This window comes from Gopherus evgoodei, unplaced genomic scaffold (assembly GCF_007399415.2).
Source record: "Gopherus evgoodei ecotype Sinaloan lineage unplaced genomic scaffold, rGopEvg1_v1.p scaffold_52_arrow_ctg1, whole genome shotgun sequence".
NCBI lineage: Eukaryota > Metazoa > Chordata > Testudines > Testudinidae > Gopherus > Gopherus evgoodei.
The window spans coordinates 760,726-780,293 of record NW_022060073.1 but is presented as its reverse complement, the minus strand read 5'-3'; the positions used below and the strand labels follow the sequence as shown (position 1 = coordinate 780,293).

The window sequence follows — 19,568 nt, the reverse complement described above, 5'->3', positions numbered from 1 at the left end:
CATCAGGGCACAAGAAAATAATCATTTGGCTAGGAATGCCACCTCCTTGCGAAGCCTCTGTTGGCTGTAGGGGCTTGTGAAACTGCACAAGCTAAAAGCTTCACTGATTAGATGCCACAGCCAGGGACCTGCCATCCTGTCCTGGTGCCCAATACATTCCAGGTGAATGATCTGACCAGGGCGGGCTCTAACATTTTTGCCGCTCCAAGCAAATTAAAAAAGCACCGCCCCACCCCCCGAGCGTCGCATCGTGCCGCCCATGTCCCTGTCCCCCCAGTGTCGCACGCGCCACCCAAGTCCCCGCCCCCCAGTGCCGTGTCACACCACCCAAGTCCCCGCCCCCCCAGCACCGCGTTGTGCCGCCCAAGTCTCCGCCCCCAAGTGCCGTGCTGCCCAAATCCCCGCCCCCCCGAGCGTTGTGCCGCCCAAGTCCGCCCCCCCCAACTCCGCCTAGCCAAACCAAAAAAAACAAAACCAAATCCCGAGCGCCGCCCCGTCCCAAGGTGCCACCCCAAGCACATGCTTGGTAGGCTGGTGCCTGGAGCTGGCCCTGGATCTGACACAAGGACCACAAGCACCCTGAACATAGGCACCCATGGGACCCTGTCAGCAGCTGCATGAGGGGGAGGGGAATGCAAGGTACATAGATCTTCTCAGCTGTGACCCAGTCATCTGCTTCTAAGGAGAGACTGATCATGGATGCTCACAAAACCTGCAGGCCAAAGGAAGCTCTTGCTTTCCGGAGTGCTGGGACCTATGAACCATGCACCTGGAATTTCCAGGCTACTTAACCCCACACCAGAGACCTAAGCTTCCCCTCCTCCCTGCCACACAGGGGGAGAAGGGCAAGAATGGTTCCACCCAAAATAAACGGGGTTCCTGGTGGGTTAAGGCCATTTGTATGTCATAGTTCAGGGCAGATTAGGAGTGAGTCAATGAATCATAGAATCTCAGGGTTGGAAGGGATCTCAGGAGGTTTCTAGCCCAACCCCCTGCTCAAAGCAGGACCAATCCCCAGATCTCTAAATGGTCCCCTCAAGGATTGAGCTCACAATACTGGGTTTAGCAGGCCAATGCTCAAAGCACTGAGTTATCCCTCCCCCTGCAATGGTTAAGGACAGAAGGCTCAGGGTGGGTTACTGTTATGTCAGTTCCAGCAGACGCAAGGTTCAGATTGGGGAAAGATACTATGACAGCATGCAAATTCTCTGCTGAGCTCCTTAGTTTCAGATGGGAGTAGCCTGGAGCTTGCATGGATCCCAGTCTCTTCCTGGCTGGGTTTGTGATCCTTCCCTCGCAGCAGTTGTCCAGGCTTGGGGTTGCTGTGAATAGTGCATTGGCCATAGCAAGTCTCAGGCTATGGCTACACTTGACATTTCAAAGCGCTGCCGAAGTGTGAGTGTGGTCGGAGCGCTTTGAAATTAGTAATTAGTAATTGTAATTAGTGCCGCAGTGCTGGGAGCGCGGCTCCTAGCGCTGCAAGCTACACCCATAAGGGATGTGGTTTACGTGCTGGCGCTCCGACCACACTCACACTTCGGCAGCGCCAGCACGTAAACCACATCCCTTATGGGTGTAGCTTGCAGCGCTAGGAGCCGCGCTCCCAGCACTGCGGCACTAATTACACTGAGGCTTTACAGCGCTGTATCTTGCAGCGCTCAGGGGGTGTTTTTCCACACCCCTGAGTGCGAAAGTTGCAGCGCTGTAAAGCACCAGACACCTGAAATGCTGAGACTTCCAATGTTCTTCAGTGAGATAAATTCTGTCATTGCTGCTGGGGCAAAGTGTCCCCCTACAAGGGACCAGCAGCTGCCATTGACTTCAATGGGTATTGAATTCTGAGGCCTTCTTGGGGCCCAGCCTCCCTTCCATCCCCTATTATCATGTATCATTCAGAGGCCTTTGTGCTGCTTTCAGCTGCATGGGGTCTCTGTGGAGCCCTCTCCTTTCCCCCTCTCCTGGCCTTTGTGCGGCTCAGGCTTAGTTTTTCTGAGCAGGGCAACATCTTGCTGACGCTGTGTGGAGCATTAGGGAGTGTTTTCTGTGCCGTGCTCAGCATGCTGACACCACCCACTGGCTGCTTCCAGCCCTTTGATCTGGGACCCTCATTAAACTGACATTGAATTTCTCCTCTTGTGGGCAGCCTTGAAAAAGCTGGAATATTTGAGCTGCTAATTTCTTTCTTGTAATTAGTCAGTGAATCCTGCAGCCAGGGAGCCTCAGCTTCCTTCCCTGCGAGCCAGCTGCATGTGGGAGGGAGAGTATAATTTCTAGGTTGACTTCCCCTCTCCATCTGGACTCAATATCACAGTGCTTTTGATTAGAGATAGCAGGTCACAAGTGATAAAAACTGGTGGTGTGAAATGAGTTGGGCTGGTCTCAGCTATGTCCACAGCAGGCAGGTGCGCATATCACCACTGGTGCTATCTGCTCTTTCATTAACAGGCTCTGCAGAATTTTGAGGAATAGACTTAAAAGTGAATGAATGAGTTTGATTTCGGAACCAGGCCAGAACCCAGGGCTCACTCACTGGCACTTGCCTATGTCCCTGCTCCCTCCAGTTTCTAGTGTCTGCCTTTCTCCTGCATCCCCCTGCTGGCTGCCTGATCCAGGAAACTCAAAGGTCAGGTTCCCCTGGGCGTAATCTGTCTCCGTTGCGTATCAAGATCTTTCTGATGCTCACATAGCATGGCGAAAGTTTCACGCTGTGCTGCAGCTCTCTGACTAATCCCTGCAACACGTGATTTCAGAAATCAAGGCTATAAGAAGGTGCTACTCAACCCAGAATGCAGAGGACTTAGTTACCCTATCACCTGGACAACAAGCCAAACTGGGGTGGGACAGCTGATGGCCATTGGAGTGAAGGGGAATGGTGCTATGCTGAGGAGAACTTGTAACACAGGCCCCCAACTTTTCTGTGTGTAAAAGACAATTGCAGGGTCTCTCATTAGGCTGCTGAATCAGCCAGACTCTGAGCCTGGAAGTGACAAACCTCCAGGTACTTTTAATGACACTGAAGTGATTGAAAGGCAGCTGCTGACTGTTCTGTCGGGAGCCATGCTGTAGAAATGCGCTTTTCATTACATAGGGAAAGGGGAGCTACAGAGGTTGGAAATGCTAGGGGTGCCTGCCCTTGGAAATCAGAGATGGAGGCAGGGGTGTTAAGCAGCCATTCAGCGGCACTAAAGGGAGCCCTAGTGTAGACAAAACTCCAGCAGCTTTCAGCATGTTTACCATGATGGCAGTGACACCCTGGGTGCATGGAGAGAGTGTTATCTCCATGCCTTCTTTGTTAATTACACCCCCAAATATTCCAAACAGGAGCCAATCAGTGCCTTTTTAAGAACAAAAACTTGCTGGCAAGGGCCTGTGTAGCAAAAATAGCGTCTCCCTAGAATTTATTGATTTCTCATTAAGTACAGTGGTGCTCCCCCTCCCGTCCATTATTTACACAGGGGCCTTAGTATGTTAAACAGGGGAGAGGTCAGAATACAAAAGCTGGTGCTACCCAAACCCTAGCCTCAGAGAGAGGGAGAGCAAGGAACAGAGTGCTTGGTGTGTCAGCAATGGAACGTCTCTTTGGCGGTGGGGACCTCACGCATGTCCTCTTGCCTCGGTGATGGGCCTGTGCATCCGCCTCAGGCAGCATCATGTGTCAAAGGAACCAGAAACATTTGCGCCTGGATTTTTTGGAGTCCAGTTTTGCAGGCAGCTTCGGCATCGGGGACAGCTCTTGCCGAGTTGGTGTAGTGGCCTCGGCTGTCGTGGGGGAGCTTTGCCTTGACTCACTCTCAATGCTGCTCAGCACCCACTGGAAGCGGCCTTCCTGCTGCCGAAAATCATGTTCCACGCTGTAGGAGACACAGAACAAAGAAGAAAATGTTAAGAAACATTTCATATAATAACAATAATAATTCAAGTACAATCAGTGGTGGAGTCTGCTTTCCATAAGCTACCCCTGCCCTGCCCTGCCAGGATCCACCTTGCCAGGGCAGTTTAGTGTCCATGCCCCTTCAGGCCTCAGTCTCAGCTGAGACCGTTAACAAAAACAAACTGGGCTGGGGGCTTTTATGATGTGGACACCTGTACTGGCCTGAGACATCAACACACTTCCCACCAGCCGCTGAGCTGATGTCAGACGGGAATGATTTCAACTCCATGGAGCGCTACTGAGCTTACATGAGAGTACGAATGAGCAGTCTGTCTTCAAAGCCCTTCATGTACATTAACTAATTAAGTCATTTATAGAACAACTTTTCTCCCACTGGGTCCCAAAGGATCACTCACCCACCATCCTGGCATTAGCCACAGCAGTGTGCACCAGGGCTAGAAAGCAACTCTAGCCTTTGAGGGGATGCACATTTACAACAGACCGTTATTCAATATGAATGTGTGATCAGGGTCCCTTCAACCACTGCTCCACCCCAGCAAGCCCTTGCCCACCAGCAAAGGCTTACCTGGGCCACGCACTGTCCAAAGGGAAAGCACATTCCAGAGCAGAAGGTTCCCCAGTGAGAACTCCCAGCCCCAAGATCGTCCCAATATGATGGCTGGTAGCAGAAATGGCCCAGCTGCTATCAGCTCAAGGGCAAGCCCTGCTGCAGAAGTCACTGCCCCATCTAGGTGCACCAAAACCTGGACCTCAGATCTCTGGGACCTTTGGTGGGGCCTGTGACAGGGTGTACTGGGCCTTTTGAGACCCCCTGCTGGAGACCTCACCCTGCCCCAGAAAAGGAGCAGTGAAGGTGGGTCCTCCAGGCCTGCCTAGAGAGGCTGCAGGGAAGCAGCCAATCAGAGCCTACCAGCTCAGTTAAAAGGAGCTGCAGGGCCAGAGCAGATCAGTTCCTGGTGGGGACCAGAGGAGGCAGGCAGGCAGGCAGGCAGGCAGGCAGGCAGGCAGGCAGGCAGGCAGGCAGGCAGGCAGGCAGGCAGGCAGGCAGGCAGGCAGGCAGGCAGGCAGGCAGGCAGGCAGGCAGGCAGCTTCTTGCTGGAGCTCAAGGGAGAACCAGATGATGGGTTCTGGTAGCATTGCCATTTGATGAGGAAGAAGAGGAGTTGAGAACTTCAGCCCTGAGGTCAGGGTGAAGAGGAAGGGACTACATGGGAAGTGGCCCAGGGAAGAAGAGCAGCAACCATTAAAGGAAGCAGCATGCAGCTGCTATTTGTAGAGTTCCTGGGTCGGGACCAAAGTAGTGGGTGGGCCCGGGTCTCCCCCACTGGCCACTTGCAGAGTGGCCAAAGCCCCAAGAAGGGAACAAGTTTTGGGCTAAAATTTAATGGGCTCAGGGCGGGATTGAAGACCCTCAGAGGGTCCACCATTTGTTGGACTTTGTTACCCCAGGAGGGGATTGAACTTGAAGGAGTGACCTGGCTGGGGATCTGGGGCAATAAGAACCATTTAAGACGAAGAGTTTCCAGGGAGAAAGCCCTGCAGGCACTGCTCTACACCATGGCAGGCACAGAGTCAAAGATAGCTCAGAAGAGGCCAAGAACCGAGCCTAGAGGCAGCGCTGCAGATGCCAAGGGCACAGTGATAGGTTCTGTGGGACCTTTTACCCTGGAAGGGTTTGTTCATCCATTTTAGATAGTGTGATGCAGCTGGAGGGCAACCGTTGAAGGGCCATCTGACAAGGTTAACCTCCAACAGGGGATGCTGGAAGCAGAGAGAGAGTGAGTGCAGGTTCACACCCAACCAACAGGAGGCGCTCAGGAGAGGTGAGTGGCCCCCGGTCACATGGCCTCACAGACTTGGCCACATTCCAGCCAGGGTGACACGAGGAGGGGAGGTACCATGTTCCCTCAGTCCCTGGCAGCTACCAAAGCAGTGAGCAGATGCTCCCTTTTACTTGCCAAATGGCTTTGATTTTTCTGCCTCACTCGAGCGCTCTTGTTGTAAATAGGTGTTTAGCGGGAGGGCTGGTGGAGCCATGTCTGACTGAGAGGGCTGGACGATATGACAGGCTGAAAGGGCTCCGGCTCAGCACTCAAGCCTTCTTCCATAATAGCAAGAGAGGGAGAGAAGAAGAAACAACCCCATCATGCCCTGGAACCCTGCGCTGGGAGAGCCTGGTACCAGTCAGCGCACAAACCATGTGGGTTCTTTGGCAGGTTCCCCTCACTGCCTTTTCCTGGTGCTAACGGAAAGGTCATTTTCCCTGTTGAGGGTGTCCCTCCCCCATACACACCTGCCTTCCATGCTCAGTTCTGACAGGGATGCAGGGGAAGACCGCACCCACGCCCCTCCACCCTAGACCTCCATCCTCAGTGCAGAGAGTAGAAGCCAGCCCCTGATTACTCCCCCATCTAGGGTAGTGCTCAGGATTCTCTTGGATCAGAGGGTTTGGATCCAGGAACTTTCAGACTCAACCTCATGCCAGGTTGCAGTTGGAGGCTCACTCGAGGGGCTCTTAATCTAAGCCTTTCGCAGTTCCACCCTCAGAACAGAGTTCTCTTAGCAGAGTTACAGGTCCTAGGCTCTCCCTTACTCTTACAAAGGGTGTCCTCCATAGGGGCCATTTGGCTATCTTGGGCATGACAGCCGTGGGACCACAGGAACTGCCATGCTGAATCAGAGCAGCAGTCCATCTAACCCAGTACCCTTTCTCTGGCAGTAGGCAGCACCAGCTGCTTCAGAGAGAGTTTCTGTTTTATCTATCCTTTCCCTAATGGTTCCTAACACTGTTAGCTGTGTGACTGCTGGTGTGCACTGAGCAGATGTGTTCAGAGAACTGTCCGGGATGATTCCAAGAGCTCTAAGACCTTTGCCAAACTTCTGACCCCTGTTGGCTCAGTGAGAACAAACTATAATGTCTATGCTTGGGCCAACCGTATTACCTTTGTAGTCCAGCTGAGGAGTCTGAGGGCTGCAAAGCAGCTGAAGGTCAGAACACTCATTAAAAGCTGCCTATGATGTCTCAGCCACAACTGTTTTGGTAGGTGAGCTGCCTGGCTAATGTGCTCCTGCCTGGACACGCAGGCTGCAGTGGGAGACCTTCCCTTTGTGAAACCAGATGTGCCCCAGACACTTGAAAAATGTAACAGACTCCAGGTTCAGAACTGACCTGCAGCAGATCACGGAGCCAGAGACACTTCAGAAATCTGTTGCTTCAACAAGCAGAAACTCCCACCCACAAAGTGGACTCAAGGACACAGATTTAGCTGCAAACTTACGGGACTGATGGTGGCCCTAGCCTCAATCAGAGTGTTATCATTCCTTCTCGGTGTTTGTTTATTTTGTGGTGATGCTCAGAAACCCCAATTCAGATCACACACGAGTGCCATCCTTACGCAGCCAGCCTCAGCTCAGATTCATCCCTGATGTGGGCACTGATTGTCTTCTGAGTCAGACTGTGAACGTCCTGTTCTCTTTCTCAAGCCACAGCCACTGAGGGAGCTCAAGTTACACATGGTCCATGCTAAGATGGCACCTAACTGCTGAACCCCAGGCCTGGCTGCGGTTTTGATGGCAGGCTTAGGAGGCAAATGATCTCTGTGTGCACTCGGAAAGCAGAGACTCTGCACTACCATCCACAGCCTGATGGCACCACAGCTCAGGCTGCCTCGCTCACTCCCCAGCAGCCCCCATAGTTAACAAACGAGGAGCGGATGGAATACACTGGCATCTCCCCATGTAAGAGAGGCTGTGGAGGAGCAATTGCCCAGCACCATCCTCTAGCACCTCTGAGGAGAGAGCAGACGCCACAGGTGGGCCTCTTTCCCCCTCTTACTTCCACAAGAAGCAGGTTCCAGCTCTTTTCTGGGCTGCAGGCATTAGAAGTCGACAGCTGCTCATAATGCCCCAAGGTATGTCCTTGCAGCAGCATGTTAACCCTTTCCTTACTGAGGACGGGGTGGGTGCCCCAGACCTTTGAGTGTGGTGGAAGAGTGAAACCTGCTGTTTGAGGGAGACTGGATCCCTGAGTGACCACATGCAAGAGCTGGGCTGCGTTAGTCTCCGAAGTATCCTGAGGGCGTGGATACTGTACTGCCCCAGGTGGAAGAGAGCTCACACAGAACAGAAGAGAGCGCATGCTGCTTGCTAGATATGTTTGAGGAGCTGGCATAACAAAGCCACATGAAGCCCTATCTAGTTCCTGTTGTGCACAGGACGCCATGACTGCCCCTACAGCCCATGCCCAGGGCTCTCCCAGCCTTTCCCTGGAAAGTGATGTCCCAGCCATGACCCAGCTGGGGAGTTTTCCTCAGACTAGGCCCTTTTCCACCTTTAAGTCCCATTAACCCTCATTACGCCCCCTTGCATCCTATGGAATTCTTCTCTGACTGCAGTGCAAACGCAGCAGGAGGATGGTCTGCCCAGACAGGCCTGGGTGTAAAGTAAGGCCCAGACAGATTGGTTGGTTGCAGGGAGAGCTCTCACTGAAATCATCTGTCACCATTGGTGGAACCCTTCCTAGGCCTGGTGAGGGATCTGGGGGCCAGCAGGAACTACTGCCTGTCTTCTCTGCACATATCAGTGAGGGGAGTCTAGGGTAGGAGAGTTACTGCTTGTGTCTGTGTCCCCTCGCGCTAGCACATATGGGGTTGGGGCAAGGGCACTGCAGCAGTGTTGAAGCACCATGTCCTGGTAGGTCACTTTAGTTCTGCCTTCCCACCAGCTGAGTACTCGCTACTGTCAGGAGTGGAGGCCAGGAGCTCTTCCCTCTCCAGCACTGTGTCTTGCTTCCTCAAAGCTGTTCGTGTTCCAGCAGCAGTGTGGCTGCTGCTCCAGAGGGGATTATAGCAAACAGATAGGTGAGGCCCTAGGTCGTTTTGTCCCTCTCTTGTGCCCATAGGGTCCAACACAGGCTTCAGAGGTGCACCGTAGTGATCCTTTACAGATCCCAAGTCAGTGGCCACAACGCCTCCCGTCACCCTACTCTCTGCTTCTTCAGGCCCAAGACTCGAGTGCGTCATGGCTGCAGCAGCAGGAATGCAGGCTTTTGGGCAGTAGCCCTCTGCCTAACATCCCTTCTGCACTCCAGGGAGGATGGAGACTCGCCACAGTGAAAGGAGCCAGGTCCCTGCCCTGCCCCTTTGGGGAGTCAGATAAGAATGGAGCGAGAAGAAATTCTTCCTCTGGCCTTATGGCCCCTGGGGCTGCGGGAGCGGTGTGTAAATGGTTAATGTATCTCCTAATGATTGAAGGGGGGTTTGCACACCCCATGCTCTGGCTGATCCACCCCAAAAGCTGCCCCCTGCATGCTCTTCCCCTTAAGGAATCGAATCCTGCAGTCTCCCAGCTGATCAGAGCCATTGTTCTATCTATAGGCAGTAGAAGAATGGCTGTTGTTAGCAGGAGACCTGTGTTCAGTTCCCCCTGTGACGGTGGGGAAGGCATTCTCTCTCTGGGCCTCAAGGCATGTTAGCCCTGCTCCTGTGCATGTCCATTCTGTGTGACTGTGAGCTCCTCCAGACAGGGGCTAGCTGTGCTGCACCCAGCACCGTGGGGCCTTGATCTTAGCAATGCCAATAATAATAGACTAAGCCTTTGCCACTGTACGCCAGGGGCTTGAGGAAATGGAGATCTGGAGTGGCCAAAGGGAATTCCCGTCTCCACCGGGAATTCCCATCACGGAGTCCCCGGGCGATGCTCTGGAACTGCTCCCCACAAAGCCAGGCAGGACTTTGGGGAGCCTCCTCTCCCTTGGAGCAGACTTGTTCAGGGCAAGAAGCTCACACGGCTTCACCTCATGGGTCTCTCCTTGGAGCATTCAGCATCCTCTGCCCCTCCGTGCGCTTCCCACAGCGAGTCCACCCCAGCGGGGTCCTGGGGAAGCCACCGGGTCCTGCACCCCCACTTCGCAATCAGACGTGACTCTCAGCCAGCCAGTAACACAGAGGTTTATTCGATGACAGGAACAGGGTCTAAAACAGAGCTTGTAGATGCAGTGAACCAGACCCCTTGTCCGGGTCCATTCTGGGGGGCAGTGAGCCAGACCCCCACGTCTGCACTTCCCTCCTCGACCCCAGCCAGCTCCAGACTAACAACCCCCTCCAGCCCCTCCTCTCTGCTCAGCTCCTTTCCCGGGCCAGGAGGTCACCTGATCCCTTTGTCTCCAACACCTTCAGCTGGCACCTTTGCAGAGGGGGGGCCCAGGCCATCAGTTGCTAGGAGACAGAGTGTCAGGCATTTAGGGGCACTGCCCCTTCCTCTGCAGCAATCACACACCCTTATCCCACCACCTAGATATTAGGAACTGCATAGGGGACACTGAGGCACCAACACAGTATTCAGAGAAAACATTAAGAACATTCCCAGTTCGTCACACCACCATTAACCCCTCAGCTACAGCACTGATCTCCACTAACCCAGCCTGCTCCTTACCCTGATGTCTCTTCTGTACAGTGTGACAGTCACCCAGCATTCCTTGCAATAGAACCAGACTCCTGGCGTCTGGGAAAGGTCACAGGGTCTAGGCACAATGCTGCTCTAGTGTCTGTTGCCTTGTGCCTGTGTGGGTCCTGCTGGAGCACTTGGTTCATCATGTGGATGGCGGCTGAGCCCAGAGGGAGTCCACAGGCAGAGACAAGTTACACAATCCACCTCCCGCAGCTGTGACATCTCTTCCAGCCGCCGTGCCCACGGAGACAGACCTGTCAATTCCAGTTAGCACTGAAATCCTCCGCTAGCTACACAGGAGGCGTTTGCTGTTAGCTCTGGTGTACACAAGCACAAAGCAAGAGATGCAGACACAACAAGGCACCTCCAAAGAGAGACATGCACCCAGTGCAGCAGGGAGAGACGCCCGCCCACAGAGATGGACAAGAGACAGAATCCTGCATGCAAAGAGAGGTGGGGGCAGAAGCGCACCCATACGAACACACAGCATTGCTCAGAGACCCCCCCGCCATCAGAATGCCATTCAGCCTTTAGTGACCCTAACCAAACGTCATTAATGGTCAAATTTGCACATGCACAGAGAGAGCGGGGCACACAGATGTGGAAAGACCCTTAGCCACACGCACTGGGACACCCGGCCTGACATGCACAGTGAACAGCTGAGAGTACCCCCCTCCCACAGAGTAATGGGGACAGTGTCCCCCAGCCCTCCCTCACTCACAGGCCAAGCAGCAGCTGTCCCCCTTCCCTCCCCCTTTCTCTTGCTCAGGGCTTTGTGGCTTCTTTGCCATGGACTGAGGTGGACCTGTGGAAAGAGGGAAATGGAGACAGGCACTCCCTTGCCCCCAGGCACAGAGGACTAAGAGCTGGGCCCCTGGGATCCCAAACTCCACGCACTAGGGCCCATTACCCAAGGAGGAGGCATGTCAGGGCTGGGGGAGGGCCTGCCACAGCGGAGAAGCGGCACAGGCTGATGGGGCCCACCAGGAGGTGGCAGTTTGGAGGGGCTGTCACTTCCCATGGAGAGCTCTTGCATGGCATTTACCAAGAGCCTCACTTTCCAGCAAAGGCTCTTTAGCTCAGTCAGATGGGAAGGGCACAGAGTGCTGGCCAGTGAGAGGGGAAGGAGGCTTAGGGAGCTCCCCAAACAGACATGCAGCTTTGCTGATGCCCCTTGATCTCACCCCTCAGAACCCCACTATTCCAGCCATGGGCTCCCCACGCACGGCACAGATTTTAAAGCCAGCAGGAACTATCATGATGAACCAGTCTAACCTGCATAACACAGGCCAGAGCAGTTCATCCAGTGACTCCTGCATCAAGCCCAGAACTTCTGGTTGAGCTGGAGCATATCCTGTGGCGAGAGCCATTGAGTCTTGATTTAAAGACTCCAGGCGACCGAGAATCCACCATACCCCTGGCTACACTGTTCTAGTTACCCTCACGTAAACGTGCGCCTTAGTGTACTTTGAGTTTGTCTCGCTTCCAAGCATTGCAGCCACTGGATTTCCCATGTCTGCTGACTCGGACTCTTGGGGCTCGGGCTGCAGGGCTGTTTTAATTGTGATGTTCCGCTTTCCGATTTGAATTTGTCTAGCTTCAGCTTCCAGTCCCTGGATCATATCTACCTTTGTCTGCTAGACAGACGAGCCTGTTAGAAGTATTTGGTCCCACTGTAGCTCTGCCGATGCTCCTCAATCTCAGCCCACAGCCTTACCCCTGCTATGGCAGGCCTAGCTTTGCCGGGCACAGGTCCCCGGGCACGAGGGCACAGCTGAAAGTTCTTGAGTCTGTGCACTAAAGTGCGCACCCCTCCTGTGGGCCTGGCCCACTTTGAGACCTAGAGCGTGGCTTATACTGTGCAGCAAACAACGCTGAGCATGAGCTCCCCAGTGACCCAGCTACGGCTGACAAGACTTCCTTGCACTGGGCTCTTCCATCTGAGTGCGTCAGGCCTGCAATGGGATACATCAGCACCTCTGTTCTTCACCTGTCTCCCCTGGGCATAGGGGCCTGCTGAGGAACCCTTAGGGGGTGTCTGTTTGCACATTGCTCCTCATCCCCTACTTTCATAGTCGCTGACTCTGTGGTGCTCCAGGGTGGATGCTGAGCACTCACCGGCAGCTCCCCTCACCCTCCCAGGGCTTCCCATCCGCCGGCAGCCCTGCAGATCAGCGCCTCCTCCTCTCTCCCCCTGCCCTCCGCCCGCCCCTCCCAGGCCTTCCCATCCGCCGGCAGCCCTGCAGATCAGCGCCTCCTCCTCTCTCCCCGTGCCCTCCGCCCGCCCCTCCCAGGGCTTCCCATCCGCCGGCAGCCCTGCAGATCAGCGCCTCCTCCTCTCTCCCCCTGCCCTCCGCCCGCCCCTCCCAGGGCTTCCCATCCGCCGGCAGCCCTGCAGATCAGCGCCTCCTCCTCTCTCCCCCTGCCCTCCGCCCGCCCCTCCCAGGCCTTCCCATCCGCCGGCAGCCCTGCAGATCAGCGCCTCCTCCTCTCTCCCCGTGCCCTCCGCCCGCCCCTCCCAGGCCTTCCCATCCGCCGGCAGCCCTGCAGATCAGCGCCTCCTCCTCTCTCCCCCTGCCCTCCGCCCGCCCCTCCCAGGCCTTCCCATCCGCCAGCAGCCCTGCAGATCAGTGCCTCCTCCTCTCTCCCCGTGCCCTCCGCCCGCCCCTCCCAGGGCTTCCCATCCGCCAGCAGCCCTGCAGATCAGCGCCTCCTCCTCTCTCCCCCTGCCCTCCGCCCGCCCCTCCCAGGGCTTCCCATCCGCCGGCAGCCCTGCAGATCAGCGCCTCCTCCTCTCTCCCCCTGCCTTCCCCGCTGTGATCAGCTGTTTCGCAGTGTGCAGGAGGCTGGGAGGGAGGGAGGAGGAGCGAGGATGTGTCATGTTTGGGGGAGGGACAGAACTCTGCAGGAAGAGGTGGGATGAGGGTGGAGCCTTGGGGGAAGGGGTGGAGGGTGGGGCCTGGGGTCAAGCACCCCCCCGGCCCCCAGCACTTTGGAAAGTCGGCACCTATGCCTACTTTGTTTTTCGCAGTTGGCAGGCGGGTTGTTTTATGTAGATGTGGGACTTGGGGAGGTTTCACAAACCTTAGTGACGTCTGTTTCGAGTACTTAATGCGAGTGGTCACGTGGTGTGATTTCTGTTTCCTGACTGGATGGTATAGGTCTAGGCTGTCTCAACCAACCTAGCGCCTGCTTCTTGGAGGGAGTGGAGCAGAGTGAGGCAGTGGCCTGCCAGGGTGAGGGGAGGTGGGTGGAGTGTGAAGTTTTGGCTCTGTATGTGGACCCAGGGGTCCTGCTTGCCTGTGGGCAGGAGATCCAGGGAAGTCATTCTCCTGTCCTGGATGTGCATTGTTGGGTTTATGATGCAGGAGTGCCAGCTCACATGGTTTTATTGTCAGGTATGTGACATTTGGTGTTTTTCCTAAAGCACCAGCTCCTGGAGTCATGTGATTATGTGGGAATCTCAGCTTTAATTTTTTTTTAAAGGGCTAGATTCACAAAGGGACATAGGCTGCTAATGTTGCAGTTAGATACCTAAGTCCAACATTTAGGCACCACTGGAATTCACAATAGCCTTGCTCAGCTGCTGCCGAGTTCTAGGTGCTTGAGTTTCCACTGTTAAAAGCCCTGAAATGCCTAAATTTCAGTGTCTGGGCATGTGCTCAGCCACCTCCATACCTAAGTCCCAGCAGGATTCTTAAGCTAGGCATTCTCCCCCCAGTCTTGCCTTTGGGGCCTGATCCAGCAGGCATGCTCAGAGCCCACCTAAACTGACATAAAAGCTGGGGGCGGAGGAGTACCCACACTTTATGACTTGGAGCCTCGTGGTTAAAGCATTCACCCAGGATGTGGGAGACCCTCCTCTGCCTGATGAGGAATCAGGGTTTGAACCTGGGTTTCTCAGCTCCCAGGAGAGTGCCTTAAACATGGGCTATGTGCTATCAGTAGACACTGGGCCCGAGAAAGAGAAGGACACTGGAGCCCAGTGGTTAGGGCACTCCCTGTTCCAGTGACGAGTCAATCATTTCTACCCCTATGTGTTGGGTGAAGCACCTCAGTCCTGTTGTGCCCTCCACAGAGACAAGTGTGGGGGCTACCCCTCCTGTGTGCGAGGTGAGGGCTGGAGAGGATTGCATAACCCAGTGCCAGTGCACGCCATGTGGGCCCCTTCCAAGTGGCATGTGAGACCTGCTATGTCCGGGACTGTGTTGCCTTGCAGGGGCTGCAGAGAAGCCCTAGCAGAGACAGCCAGCCCAAGGGCCTGCCCTGGCCCTGCTTTGGAAGGCTGCACTTCTGGTGGCAGCAATTTTCAGCAATAAAAGTGTGTGTGTAGGGGGGAGATCATGTGCGTGTGGAACATAAGGGCATGTTGGGTCTGAAGTGAGGGCCAATGGAGAGGCAGCGTGACCCTCCCTGCCCCTGGAGGGCTCTGTAACTGGCACTGCTCCACATTGTGAGGTTTAAGGGGACTGCTCCCATTCTCTCTTGCTGAGAGCCCAGACTGCTGCTGACCCGCTCACAGAGTGCAGAGTCCCTGCGGGGGTGCTTTGCCTTCTCCCAGCCCAGGTTTGCTGGTCTCTGAAGGATCCCCAGCGCTAAGTTAGTAACAGCACCAAACTGCCAGTCACTGCAGGAGGGAGGCCAAACAGGGAATTCTGCTACAGCCTTGGTCGGTGGAGGCAGGAAGGGAACGAAGCTGGGGACCCCTCCCAGGGTTGGCAAGGTGGCTCTTACCTGTAGATTATGCAGGCGCAATCCCGGCAGGTCCCACAGTTGGCGATATCCTGCCCTGTCCGGTATGAGTGTCGCCTACAACAGAGCAGAAACCCCATGAGCAAGGAGCCCTGGGCTTGCTGTTCCCAGTGTTTCTCAGACCCCTCCCTGTAAGAACTCCCCAAGGGTCTGTGACATCACTCCGTTGCCATAGGTAGGATAGTGACATCAGAGAGGCAGCAGAGCAGGAGCCAATGGGCCAGGGTGATCGGAAAACTTCCTGGAGAACTACAGATGGCAAGAAGATGACAAGGGGCATGGAGAGCATCCTGAGGGAGTGACACACGAAGAGGGGCTAAGAAAGTGGGGCTGAGCATCCGGACCACAGGCAGCAGAGCTGTGGGTGGGGTGGCAGCATCACTCACAGCTTTTGGTGAGGAGGCAGGGAAGCCTCCACGATCTTGCCTATGGGATGGGAAGGCTGGGTTATAGGAACCCAGGACTCCTGGGTTCCATCTCTCACTCTCCCCAGGCAACCTGCCACTGCTTTCTCCTCAGCACAACAGAGACAGTAGCTCAGACCCATCTCTGGGAGGTAATGCCAGTGTGAGCAGAGGGTTAGGATGAGCCTGTGCCACTCATACTAGGTGGTTTGCATAGATTCTCAGGCCAGCAGGAGCCATTGTGATCAGCTAGTCTGACCCTTTGTATAGCACAGGCCAGAGACCAGCCCTGCAATAATTCCCAGAGAAGAGCTGTTAGAAAAACAGCCAATCTTGACTGAGAGATTGTCAGTGATGGAGAATCCGCCTCCACCCTTGGTAAATTGTTCCAATGGTTAATTATTCTCATTGGCAGAGATGAAAGTAAGCCGGTCCGATCCGGTGTACCGTCAAGAGCTGGTATGCCGTGCCGGACTGGACTGGCTTCCCTGGCGATGATTTAAAGGGCCCGGAGCTCCAGCTGCTGTGGGCAGCCCCCGGCTCTTTAAATCACCGCCGGAGCTCCGGCAGCCGGGCTCGGGTGGGAACGTAAAGGGCCCAGCACTCTGGCCACTGCAGGGAGCCCCAGGCCCTTTAAATCACCACTGGAGCTCTGGCAGCAGGGCTTGGGCAGCGCATTAAAGGGCCTGGGGCTCCCCACAGCAGCTGCAGCCTCTGGCCCTTTAAATCCCATCCGAGCCCAGCAGCTGGGCTCGGGTGGGGATTTAAAAGGCCTGGAGCTCTGCGGTGGCTGCAGCCCTTGGCCTTTATTTCGCCTTACAGCCCCGGGGCTCCCAGACACCTCTGCAGCTGGTAGCTCCGGGGTGATTTAAAGGCCCTGGGGCTCCCAGCCACAGCCGGAGCCGCAGGGCCTTTAAATCTTTAAAGGCCCCACTTCTTTCCGGTTGAGACCACGCCCCCACTCAGGACTCCAGCGTACCGGTAAGTCCTTTCAGTTCTTCTTCGAGTGATTGCTCATATCCATTCCAGTTAGGTGTACGCGCCGCGCGTGCACATTCGTCGGAAAACTTTTACCCTAGCAACTCAGTGGGCCGGCAGGTCGCCCCCTAGAGTGGCGCCACCATGGCGCTCCATATATACTCCTGCCGGCCCACCCGCTCCTCAGTTCCTTCTTACCGCCCGTGTCGGTCGTTGGAACAGTGGAGCGCGGCTTAGCTGACCTCCACTTCCCTAGCTACTCGTTTTCTCGTATATAATTATGCAGTTATAACACTTTTATATATATATTTGTATGGTTATACGTGTTTTCTTTGCTAACATGGTTAGTTTAGTTAGCGGGGCTCAGGAAGTAGCCCCTTCCATGAGCCCAGTGCCGGAGCCATGCATGGCTCACCGGGTTTTAAAAGGGGCCCGGCTTGCCAGAAGCCGCGGCCGAAGAGAGATCTACATGACTCCTGTTTGAAGTGCCTCAGGGAATCACACTTGACAGATAAGTGCCCCATTTGCAAGGCTTTTAAGCCGAGAACAAAAAGGTGCGGGACTTTCACTTACCCCTCCACCTTGGGCGCCGAGCGATGTTCAAGCGGCGGGCAGAAGCGCCTCCTCGGCACCGGACCCCGCCGGTACCACCAAGGCCTTTCGGCACCGACCGTCGCCGGCACCGATGTCGACTCGGCACCGCTCCCTTCTTCCGAGGTCGAGAGAGTCTGCAATTCCTGCTGGTGCCTGGCGGCTCCCCGGCACGCGCCGTGGTTGAGCCCCCTGCTCCCGCTACTTCCGTGCCAGCGGCACCGCAGCCAGAGAGCTCGCCTAAGTTGCGTTATCCGGCACCGTCACCTGCAGAGGCACCGATGACTTCGGCTCCGTCGATTCCAGTCCCCCAGGACCATGGAATCCGGTGCCTGGCAGCTCCCCGGCTCGCGCCGTGGTAGAGCTTACTGCTCCTGCTGCTTCTGTGCCAGCTGCACCACAGCTAGACAGCTCGTCTAAGATGGCTCGCCCGGCACCGACGACGTCGGCACCGTCGATCCCGGTCCCACGAGGGCCGTAGAATCCGGTGCCTGATGGCTCCCCGGCGCGCGCCGTGGTTGAGCTACTGCTCCTGCTGCTTCCGTGCCAGCGGCGCCGCAGCCAGAGAGCTCGTCTAAGTCGGATCGCCCGGCGCCGACACCTGCTACGGCACCGATGACGTCGTCACCGTCGATCCCGGTCCCACAAGGGCCGTAGAATCCGGTGCCTGACGGCTCCCCGGCACACGCCGTGGTTGAGCGTATTGCTCCTGCTGCTTCCGTGCCAGCGGCACCGCAGCCAGAGAGCTCGTCTAAGTCGGATCGCCCGGCGCCGACGCCTGCTACGGCACCGATGACGTCGTCACCGTCGATCCCGGTCCCACAAGGGCCGTAGAATCCGGTGCCTGACGGCTCCCCGGCACGCGCCGTGGTCGAGCTAAGGCTCCGGCTGCTTCCGTGCCAACTGCACCGCAGCCAGAGGGCTAGTCTAAGTCGGAGCGCCCGGCACCGACACCTGCTGCGGCACCGATGACGTCGGCACCGTCGATCCCGGTCCCGCAAGGGCCGTAGAATCCGGTGCCTGACGGCTCCCCGGCACGCGCCGTGGTTGAGCTCCTGCTCCGGCTGCTTCCATGCCAACGGCATCGCAGCCAGAGGGCTAGTCTAAGTCGGATTGCCCGGCACCGAAGCCTCTGAGGCACCGACAACATCGGCACCGTCGATTCCAGTCCCACAAGGGCTATCGAATCCGGTGCCCGACGGCTCCCCGGCACGCGCCGTGGTTGAGCGTATTACTCCCGCTGCTTCAGTGCTGACGGCACCGCAGCCAGACAGCTTATCTAACTCGGTTCGCCCGGCACCGGCACCTACCGAAGTTCTGATAACCTCGGTACCGTGGATCCCGGTCCCACGAGGGCCGTCGAATCCGGTGCCTGACAGCTCCCCAGTACGCACTGTGGTTGAGCCTGCTGTTCCCTTCACGCCGGAGATGTTACCAACGGCGAGGGCTCTCAGTGCCATGACAGAGTCAGTGCTGCCTGACCCGGGCACCGCCGGTACGGGTAATACAGTCTCTTCAGGGGACTGTCCCCTGTCAGTACAGCAGAGCGGCACCGTTCATGATCACGGTCCCGCAGACACTCCAAGTCCTGTCGGCACGCCGGACACCACTGGCAGTCCCGGTGCTGTTTTCCTCGGTACTGGCACCGGGGCAGGTACCTTGACTCCTGTAGCCCTTCTCCGAGCCTCGAGATCTCGGTCGACCTCCCGACACCGTTCTGGTTGCGGGTCTGGATCTCGTTCCAGGTACCGATACGCCTCCCGATGCCGGTCCCCGGTGCCGAGTTGGGCAAGGTCCGAGTGAGTCAGAGACTCGGCCCGTGCCTTCTTTTAGTACCTCCATGGCCGTCCGGACACGCATCCGTGTCATCCCATATGCGCAGATTTTATGCTCAGGACCACGATCCTGATATGATGGCCAGCGGGCGCCAGCCCCGAAGCAGAAAGAGCCTTGGCGAATGCAAGGTGTACTCTGCAGGGGCCCTGCAGCTCTGGGTAGCAAAGCAACAAGCCTTGCTTAGCTGCGATAATTATAGCACCTGGGTGAAGGAGTTTCTCCCTCAAAACTCCCACCTGGAGTTCGCTGCCGTCTTGGAGGACGGGGGAAATAATTTACCCTTTGTTGGTAAAGGCATCTTCGCGGCAGAGACAGCCCCAGACTGCGAAGCCTGCTGGACAATAGGGTCCTAATGCGTCTCAGCATGTATACGCCAGCGACCAAACGCAGGCCTTTATGGCCCCAGCCGCCATACTCTGTGCCTAGCCAGAGGCAGAACTCTGGAAAACGGCAAGGCCAAGGTGGTCGCAGACAAACGTCAGGCCCCTAAAAAGCCAAAGTCAAGGTCCCTCGCAATTACCACTGGGACCAAAGACGGACCTTCCAAGGTTCGCCGGAGGGCGGTGTACCAGTCGCAGGACGGGATCCCGATCCCGCTTTCTCCTGGCATGGCCCCAGTTACTTTTAGATCGCTGGGTCCTGCGCACGATGGAGCATAGGTACCACCT

At 56.2% G+C, this 19,568-nt stretch overlaps 2 protein-coding genes across 2 annotated transcripts in view; one reads left to right on the top strand and one right to left on the bottom strand.

Annotated features, from left to right (window-relative positions):
* LOC115643208 (dedicator of cytokinesis protein 2-like) overlaps positions 1-19,568 on the top strand; it is a 298,187-nt gene that overhangs the window by 219,748 nt on the left and 58,871 nt on the right. The gene's annotated exons all lie outside the window — the stretch shown is intronic.
* LOC115643200 (INSYN2B protein-like) overlaps positions 3,459-19,568 on the bottom strand; it is a 34,886-nt gene continuing 18,776 nt past the window's right edge. Inside the window, exons 2-3 of the mRNA XM_030547069.1 lie at positions 15,074-15,148; positions 3,459-3,851 (exon numbers count right to left, since the gene is read on the bottom strand). Of these exons, the coding sequence (XP_030402929.1) occupies positions 3,656-3,851; positions 15,074-15,148 (271 nt within the window). The 3' untranslated portion in view covers positions 3,459-3,655. The remainder of the gene's footprint in view (positions 3,852-15,073; positions 15,149-19,568) is intronic.